Source organism: Bison bison, unplaced genomic scaffold (genome assembly GCF_000754665.1).
Source record: "Bison bison bison isolate TAMUID 2011002044 unplaced genomic scaffold, Bison_UMD1.0 scf7180017864453, whole genome shotgun sequence".
Lineage (NCBI taxonomy): Eukaryota > Metazoa > Chordata > Mammalia > Artiodactyla > Bovidae > Bison > Bison bison.
Window position 1 is genome coordinate 3706182 of NW_011495015.1, and position 10283 is coordinate 3716464.

The 10283-nt window shown below is 41.2% G+C and overlaps 1 protein-coding gene across 1 annotated transcript in view; it reads right to left on the reverse strand.

The window, feature by feature from the left end:
* Positions 1–10283, reverse strand: part of ARHGAP28 (Rho GTPase activating protein 28) — a 102949-nt gene that overhangs the window by 56505 nt on the left and 36161 nt on the right. The window contains exon 2 of the mRNA XM_010859098.1: positions 3969–4171. Coding sequence (XP_010857400.1) covers positions 3969–4171 — 203 coding nt within the window. The remainder of the gene's footprint in view (positions 1–3968; positions 4172–10283) is intronic.

The following is a 10283-nucleotide window of genomic DNA, read 5'->3' on the forward strand; positions in this document are numbered from 1 at the left end:
ATAGGAATGGAGGAGAATAAGCACTAGAAAAAGTGTTTGACATCATTAGTGAAATGTAATTACAACCACAGTGAGATACCTCCACATGTCGCTAGAACCATTCATGTCAACAAGTCTTAAAGCATCAAAATGTTCAAGGACTGAAGCAACTAGACTTGTCAGACACTGAAGGGAGGAATGTGAAACGGTACAGCTACATTGGAAAAAGAGTGGCAGTTTCTTATGTACATAATTACACATATTCTATGAAAAATGTATACATCCAAGAGAAATAATACATCCCCACCAAAAGACTTCCACAAAACTGTTCACAGCAGCCTTATTCATAATGGCCAAAGCTGTTAACAACCCACAAGTTCACTAAGAGTTAAATGGACAGACAAATTGTGGCATATTCATACAACGGAATATTGCCATTATGGGTTGAACTGAGTCCCTGGAAGATACATGGAAGTTCTAACCACCAATTCGGGTGAATGTAAACTTCTTTGGAAATAGAGTCTTTGAGGTGTAATGAGGATCTGAGCTGAAATGAGGTCATACTGGAGTAGAGTGGGTCCTTTATCCGATATCTCTCTCTAGTTGCTCCATCAACTCTTTGCGACCCTGTGGGCTGTAGCCTGCCAGGCCCCTCTGTCCATGGGATTCTCCAAGCAATTATACAGGAGTGGGGAGCAATTCCCTTCTCCAGGGGATCTTCTCAACCCAGGGATCAAACCTGCATCTCCTGCATTGCAGGTAAATTCTTTACTGTCTAAGCCCCAGGGAAGCCCTTATCCGATATAGCTAGTGTCTTTATAAGAAAAAGAGAAGGAACATGGACAACAACGCAGAGAACAGGCTATGTGACCACAGAGGCAGAATGGCATGTACTGTCGACAAGCCAAGGAACAGCAAGGGTTGCTGGGAACACCAGAAACTAGGAGAAAGACATGGAACAGGCTCTTCCCTACAATCTTCAGAGAGCAGAGGGCCCTGCTGACCCCTTGATGTTGGACTTCTAGTCTCCAGACCCCAAGAGAACAAATTTCTTTTGTTTTAAATCACCTAGCTTTGTGGAACTTTGTTACAGCAGGCCTTGGAGACTGATGCAAACTATCCCATGATAATAAGCAGTGAAACATTAATACACAGAAGGAATCTCAAAAATACAATATTTGGCAAAAGAAGCCAAACCCCAAACTGATCTATGCCGCAGAAATAACAGAACTGTATTTGTCTCTGGCCAGGGACAGCAAGTCACGAGAATGATGAGACTGGGAAAAACCACGAGGAAATTTTCTGAGTGGACTGGAATGTTATTTCGATTAGTATGCGGTTACAAGGTAGCATTTGTCAAACCTCATTGAACTGCACACTTAAGATCTGGGCATATACTTCAAGAGACAAAATATCAGTAAAATAAAATTTACACTCTAGTTAGCTTTTTGTAGACGTTTCTGTTGGTAAACCTTGAAGATGTTTTTTGCATGCTCTAGGCTGGAGCAAATGAAAAAATATATACATTGAAGAAAGAATGAACCAGGTTTCTCACTCTTGGAGAAGGGAGTTATAAATATAGAGAAAGGGGAGACAACAACAAACTTTGTTGGATTGGAATCGGAAGTTTTCAGTAAGAGCTCACGATTTTTAATACGGATAGCGAGCTAGCTGCTGCTGCTGCTGCAAAGTCACGTCAGTCGTGTCCGACTCTGTGCGACCCCATAGATGGCAGCCCACCAGGCTCCCCTATCCCTGGGATTCTCCAGGCAAGAACACTGGAGTGGGTTGCCATTTCCTTCTCCGATGCATGAAAGTGAAAAGTGAAAGTGAAGTCGCTCAGTCGTGTCTGACTCCTAGGGACCCCATGGACTGCAGCGCACCAGGCTCCTCTGTCCATGGGAGAGTACTGGAGGCAAAAGTACTGGAGTGGAGTGCCCTTGCCTTCTACCAGTGAGCTAGCTAGTGAGATGGAAGAAGTGGGGAACAAGAGGCACTTTTCTTTATGTATCTTTCTGAATCTGAAAAGGCAAAATGTAAGGACATAAGCAAATAGCGTAAAAATAGCCTTCTCTGAAGGAGGATGGTTCCCTTAACTAGATTCTCATTAAATGTGTGGTGGGCTTTATTTCTAATTCTAAATGAAATATCCTAATTGTGGTAGACCCAAACTATTTTTCTTCAGATCTAAGAAGGATAGACTTGGAGAAAAGAACAATAATTTTTTTTAACGTTTTAGTTTATCTTGATAGTTGTTTTGAGGTTAGTCACTGGCTAATGGAAACATTCATAGATAGCTACTTACTCAACTACCTTCAATTTTTCTTTGCTTTTTTTTTTTTTTCTGTTTCTTTTGGCCACACTGCAGGGCATTCAGGATCTTAGTTTCCCAACAAGGGATCAAACCCAAGACCCCTAAAGAGGAGTCTTGACCAGTGGACTACCAGGGAAGTCCCAAACTACCTTCAGTTTTTCTTACACATTTACTTGTGGATAGGTAGTACCTGAAGAAGATAACCCATGTGTTTTTTTTAACTTTTTACTTTGTACTGTGAAAGTCACTTAGTCGTGTCTGACTCTTTGTAACCCCATGGACTATATAGACTGCCAGGCTCCTCTGTCTATAGAATTCTCCAGGCAAGAATATTGGAGTGGGTAGCCTATCCCTTCTCTAAGGGATCTTCCCAACACAGGGATCAAACCCAGGTCTCCCGCATTACAGGATTCTTTTCCATCCGAGTCACCAGGGAAGCCAATTTTGTACTGGAATATAGCCAATTCGGAGAAGGCAATGGCACCCAACTCCAGCACTCTTGCCTGGAAAATCCCATGGACGGAGGAGCCTGGTGGGCTGTAGTCAATGGGGTCGCGAAGAGTCGGACACGACTGAGCAACTTCCCTTTCACTTTTCAACTTTCCTGCATCGGAGAAGGAAGTGGCAACCCACTCCAGTGTTCTTGCCTGGAGAATCCCAGGGACGGTGGAGCCTGGTGGGCTGCTGTCTATGGGGTCGCACAAGAGTCGGACACGACTGAAGCGACTTAGCAGCAATAGCAGCAGCATAGCCAATTAACAATGTTGTAACAGTTTCAGGTAGATAGTGAAGGGACTCAGTCATGCACAGCCATGTATTCATTCTTCCCCAAACCCCCCTCCCATCCAGGCTGCCACATAACATTGAGTAGAGTTCCCTGTGCTATAAAGTAGGTCCTCTTTGTCCCATGCTTTTAATCTCAGGTGAGTAATTTTGCTCTTTTAGAAAATTAAGGGCAATAAAGATTGAGGGCAGGAGGAGAAGAGGGTAACAGAGGACAAGATGGTTGTGTGGGCTCATGGATTCAATGGACATGAGTTTGAGCAAATTCCAGGCGATAGGGAAGGACAGGGAAGCCTGGCATGCTGCAGTCCATGGGTGGCAAAGAGTTGGACACGACTAAGAGACTAAACAACAACAAATACTTTTTTGGTTCCTCAATCTTCTTGTTTAATTTCACTGGAAACTAGTATAACCGACCTATCTGACATGGCATTTATCTTGTGAAGTGCAGATTATTCATTCTCTAAATACATTAATACTAGTAAGTGCTTCAAAGTCAAATATTTCTTTTCTCCAGAATTATGCTGGCAATTTTTTTTTTGTATCTTTCTTTGGTAATTAATAGTCAAGTATGCAGATGTAAAAACCTCAAATTTAGAATACTCAATCTGCTAGACGATCATGATTCCAACCCACAGCCAGGTACAGCCTCCCTAAATGGTGACATGTTAGGGATCAACCTGGATGGTTGACAGCCCCCCTTCAGGTTGTGTCACCTGCTGAGAAGCCACCCTGAGCCAGACCAGCAGATACAAACCAGCGGGAGTGGGAAGCTGGTATGCCAAAATCTATCGATTCACTAGTTAGGCTACTCATGGAATGACGTCTACCTGCCAACAGAACAAGAGAGCATGTAAAAGGCCGCACAGTGGGGACCAATCTGGCATCTCACCGTCCAGGGGCTTGGCCTCGGCAGGCGTCTGTTCCTCCTGAGCCCTGAGGCTGGTCTCTTTGATGCTTTCTATTTCCCGCCAGAAATCCTCCATGGAGGCGCTGTCTACGGAGGCTTGAGAGTTGGAGCGGCTGAACGCCGGGGACTGAAGGGACTCATTGGAGAGCATCCTGTTGATTCTTCGGCAGCGAGGGATGGACTTTCTGAGGAAAGAAAAGTATTAAATATCGGTCAACGGAAATCAGTGTTCCATGTTATGAACCACACACAAGTTTGAAACTAATGGAGAGAAGGAGTTAGTGTGACGGAGAGAGGTTTGAGGGAGTAACCTCTAGTCAGGTGGTCCCATCCTTTCATCCTCTCTAATTCACAACGACTTTGTGGCCATGTGGGAATTATCACAAAAATACTTTCTATGACTGTTACACACTCATAAAGAAGTTGCTTATATTAATCAAAACACATATAGTAAAAGTTAGCTTCTATAAATGTCAGAAGAGTGGGGGGAAAAAAAAAAAAAGCCGGCTGTGCTTGGAATCCTAGATTTCTCAATCACCTTTAGGAGAAATTTCCAGAATTTGATCACTGATCCTGAGACTGTACCTGACTAGAAGCAGTTCTAAGTTTACACTGAGTTAGCCAACTTATTTTCAAAACTCAGAGCATTCCAGAAAAATGTAAGATATCCACTTTTTTTATTCTGTGTTGTGTAATAAAAATAATTTAAGGTAGTTTTGTTTGATAACTAGGTCATAAGAGTTCTTCACTGAGTTCTTTATAAGCTTGACAAGACAGACACATTCTAGTGATTGAAATGCATATGAAATCAACACAGGTTATCAAGACAGCTATTGCTTCCTATATTATTTTTTAGGCTGTTAAGTCTTTCCCTTTTGCATCAAGACCAATACTGAAAACCATTAGCAAATTCATAGAATTATAAGCCATCTACTTCTTGAAACCGTAATCGATTACCACTGCTCACAAAGCCTACTTCCCTCTATACATTGTTCAGAAAAAATATATAGATGCCCGAAACTTTCTCTACTTATAGACTTTTGGCGGGGAGAAGGAAATGGCAACCCACTCCAGTATTCTTACCTGGAAAATCCCATGGACAGAGGACCCTGACGGACTACCAAAACTAAGAGATTTTTTTAGGTTTATTCTTTAAAAATGAGTATGACTGACATAAAAAATTTACAGTCTTAACAGAAGACACAGACTAAGTTTTTAAAATTTATAAGATGGTGTATTATAAGGATAAAAGTTTAAGTAAGATACAATTTATAAAGCAGAAACTGAAGGTCTTTCCCATCTGTATCACATCATATTGTTCTATGAGATGCTTTGTTTTCGTGCCACTCAAAATCATGTCATAGATATCTTTTCCATGCCAACACAGACATACCATCTCAATGGCTGCATGGAACAGAATAATTTATCTTAGAAATTAAGCAAACATGCAGATATACCTCAGCACTGCAAATATGTGAAGAAGTGAGAAATCTGGGAACTATTAAGTGAATCTTAGAAGATAAGGAACATATGTATTTAGGATTAACAAGGACTGTTTTCATTTACTACAGTTTCTTACTCATGCAAAGGGAATACTGGTGGAATCTCAGAGAAGAGATCATCATAAACTGCTGAGAGCAGGGCGATTAGATGTGCAATGCAGGTCATGAACATCTGCGTAACACACTGGTCTCATCTGAGACAACCCACCCCAAAAATCCTTTAATTGCAACGGTCAACTGTTTTTTTTGGCAAAGAAGTCAGACAGCATTTTTGGGATAAGCACATTTGGAAGGGTTCTCGCTTGTTTGGTGAGGGATCCGAATACTTCCCCTTCACCCCAGGGTAGAGTAGGGACCGTGACCTTCCAGTCCTGAAGTATTACATAACTGCAACGTTCCGGCTCATCCAACACTTTGAGGAGACTTACAGCTTCATACCTCACCATATTAGGATAAACAGAGCTTCAGCTTCATCAGCTGTTGGTAATTTTTTACTCCAAAACAATACCAGGAAAACATTATATGGAAAACAGAATGAGACCGTTACACAGCACTATATAGCAACTTATGTTGGGAAAACACCATGAGGTTTAAAATTAGATTTTCAGTGGATGGTTAATTACCATAAAGTCAAAGTGCCATTAATAAAAAAAAAATTATTCCATTTCTCCTCCATTATCTTTTAAGAAATACCTTAAACGTAACTAACATGTGAGTGTAATTCTCCTTTCATTCCTTATCATACCACTATTGTCATATATGTTACTTCTTCACGTTTATATCCCACAATAGTTATTATAAAATCCTTATAGTATTTGTCAATCATTTATGAAAACGGTAAGTGAAAATAACTTTTTGTCATCTTTTAAAAACACTGACTTAAAAAATGCTGAACTTTATCAAGCTCACATAAATCAAAAAAAGTCAACAATTTTTAAAAAGTTAAACAAGTAGACTTTTACGTTTATCCTTTCTGATGTGCTTCATCCTCCCTACAAGGCAATGTAGCTATAACAGATCACTCTAATCGGTTTTGCCAACCTCCTCTGGTATTTCTTCAGCATTTCTTGTACTGTGGATATGCTGGCAACAAATTCCCTCATGTTTCCTTCTGATTGTGTCTTTCATTCACTTTCATCTTGGATTCATATGTTTACTGGGCACAGGACTCTAGGCTGGCAGTTTTTATTGTCTTTATAATCCTTTTAAAGCTGTCATTTCATTGTTATCTGTATTCTTGATTCTGATGAAAAATCATTTATAATCCTTGTTGATATTCTTCTACGTATAATGTTTTTCCTCTCTAACTGCTTTTAATACATTTTTTTTCCTTTAGCTTTTGTTTTTAGAAGCTTAATTATGAAATGCCTAGATTGTGATTTTATTTCTATTTATTCTGTATTGTGGCTCAGTTGGTAAAGAATCCACCTGCCATGCGGGAGACCTGGGTTCAGTCCCTGGTTTGGGAGGATCCCCTGGGGAATGGGAAAGGCTACCCACTCCAGTATTGTGGCCTGGAGAATTCCATGGACTATATATATAGTCCACGGGGTCGCAAAGAGTCGGACATGACTGAGCGACTTTCACTATTTTGCTTGAGGTTTGCTGAGCTTCTTGAATCTATGGGTAGATGTATTTCATCAGTTTTGGGGTAGTCTTATCCATTTTTTCTTCAAATATGTTTTCTGTCCAAATTTCTCTCTCTTCTTCTGGAACTCCAACAACAACCATTTGACGTTGTCCCAAGTGTCCTTCACAATATGCTTCGCTTCTCCCCAGCCCTCACCCTTTGTGCTTCAGTTTAGAGAATCTCTACTACCCTGTCTTCAGTTCCCTTCTCTTCTACGTGTTGTGTCCTTATATGTCCACCCTGTGAATGCTTCAATTCCAATACTGCGTTTTTTCATATCAAGAATGTCCAATTGGCTCTTTCTAAAGGTTCTATTTCTCTGTTGACATTATTCACCCTTCCCCCCTTTTGTCTCTCTTCTTTAACAGATTTATTGTTGTCATTTAAAAGTTTTCGTTTCTTAGCGCCAACACCGCTGCTGTCAGTGCATCTGCTAATATTGATCAAAAAACAGTCAATTGCTTATGGGTTATATCCTCCTGTTCGTTTACAAATCTCACAATTATTTTGTCGTATGGCAGACATTATGTTTTAAAGAACTCAAGGACACAGGAATAAATAGTAAGATCCCCAAGAAGAGCAAGCCTTCTGTCTGGTGGCTGAAATGAGGTACAGATCACTCCAATCCATTAAGGAGCTGAAGTGGGTCTGAGCTGAGTTGCAATTTTAACCAGTTTTAGGTTACCGCTGGTTCCAAATGCTTTGAGGAGGAGATTCGCCCTGTGTGTATTACAGGTCCCTCTCTCAAGAGGGCTTTAGGATAAACACCACAGGATTACAGGAATTGCTGTCTACTTTAGAGCCTTTATGAGCAAAATCCCAAGGGAGAGAGTTGTCAGACGTGGAGAACCAGCTCTGCAATTTAAGCCTTGACAGATTCCGGCCTCCGTGCTGTCTCCTCTCCCCATAAAGCCCCTCTGTTGGGCAGGTGTCATCGTCTGCCCAGCAGCGCAGAGACTCCGGGCGAGATACACACAAAGGAAGGAAATGACTTCTGGGCTTTGCTCACTATGAAGATCTCCTCCCTCCTGGAACTGAGCTCCCTTAGACTTCTTTGTGTCCAGAGCTCTCCACTGTAGCTCTTAAAACATATGATTTTACATGCATCCTCTCTTCTGTCCTTGCAACAGTGAGAAAGATAATCAGCCATAACCTAGTGTTCATTCTAACTGGAAGCGGCACTCCCACAGAACACTGTAAAACACATCAGGGATTTTTTAAATGTTGCATTTGCTAACGAACCGCTTGTTCTGTCCAGTCACAAGTTCAGCTGTTTTTAGTGTAGTCCACAGAGCATTTATAAGACATACTTCTTGCTAAGAAATCCTTACTCTGTGGCCTTTACTATTTCTAATTTTATAAAGAATTTCACACAGAACAATTTACTGTCACACACATTCCATCATTTGACCCTTATCTGAACTCCATGAAGTAGTCAAAGCAAGTATTACATGTCTCATCATACAACAGGGACAGGTTATGGAGAGTAAAGTGAAGACACAGTAACTTCCCGCCACGAATACCACAAAATGCAAATTCTTGCCTCTGACTTTGAGGCCGGCATTTCTGTCCCCAGTTGTCTGATTCATCTCACCTTCTATCGCTCTCCCCTGGCATTAGCACCAGGCCTGCTCATCTCTTCTCAGTTCCTCTAAAACAGCCAAGGTCTTCCTGCCCTTAGGGAATTTTCTCTTACTGTTTTTTTCTGCCAGGAACATTCTGTGTCTTTCCACGGCAAGATGCTTCTCGTCACTCAGCTCCTAATGTAAATGTTACCTCCTCAAGACGATTTAGAGAAAAACTCTAAAGCCTAGTGAGTTCAGGTTTGAATGTGGACTCTGCCACTTCCTAGAGCAAGCTCTGAACCTTGAGCAAGCTGCTGAGCCTCTGGGCCTCCATTTCCTAATCTGTAAAATGGAATATGAATCACATACATGCTCTGCATTATTATGAGGATTAACTGAGTAAATATATGTAAATGCATGGCACATATTTAGCTAACTTATTAGCATTCCTATGGCTAGGTATATGGTCAGGCTATAAAAGGCACTAAAATGTTACTAGGAATACAATGAAACAAATAAAACTGCACTTAATCAGAACTCATCTCTGATCCAACCCCATTCCCAAGCCTGGTTTCTCCAACTCCTTTAGGTCAGAGTGACCACCTGACACAATTCTGGCCAAGTCACATAAGAAAAGTCTCTTTCCATGGTTTCAGTGTAATCTTTTGTTTTCCTGATTTCACTGCTATCCTTTTCTCTTCCTTCTTCTTTACTGGGATGTAGACAAGATGACTACTGCTTCAGCAGCCATCTTGCAACCATGAGAGAAAGGTTATGAAATCGCACTAATCAGCCTTGATATTATTGAATCTCAGAAATAACCCCAGAGGTTGCCTATTCTCTGGACTTCCAACAATGTGAAAAAAAATAAACTATTTTAAAAAACTACTCTATGTTGTTGTCATTACTATTTGCAGTCCAAATGATTCCTAACTGACATAAGTAGAAGGAATACTTTAATGAGTAATTTGGGGTGGGGTGAGATGAGACACCACCTCCACCCCACTCAGGGGAATATTCAAGTAAGATTAGTCAGTCAGTAATGTGCCTCCTAAAGGAAAGTGGGATTAATACAATGATTTTCCACTTTCAGTTCAGTTCAGTTCAGTCACTCAGTCATGCCCGACTCTTTGCGACCCCATGAACTGCAGCAAGCCAAGCCTCCCTGTCCATCACTAACTTCTGGAACCTACCCAAACTCATGTCCATTGAGTCGGTGATGCCATCCAGCCATCTCACCCTCTGTCATACCCTTCTCCTCCTGCCTCAATCTTTCCCAGCGTCAGGGTCTTTTCAAATGAGTCAGCTCTTCGCATCAGGTGGCTAAAGTATTGGAGTTTCAGCATCAACATCAGTCCTTCCAATGAACACCCAGGACTGATCTCCTTTAGGATGGACTGATTGGATCTCCTTGCAGTCCAAAGGACTCTCAAGAGTCTTCTCCAACACCACAGTTCAAAACCATTAATTCTTCATCACTCAGCTTTGTTTATTGTCCAACTCTCACATCCATACATGACTACTGGAAAAACCATAGCTTTGACTAGACAAACCTTTGTTGGCAAAGTAATGTCTCTGCTTTTTTATATGCTGTCTAGGT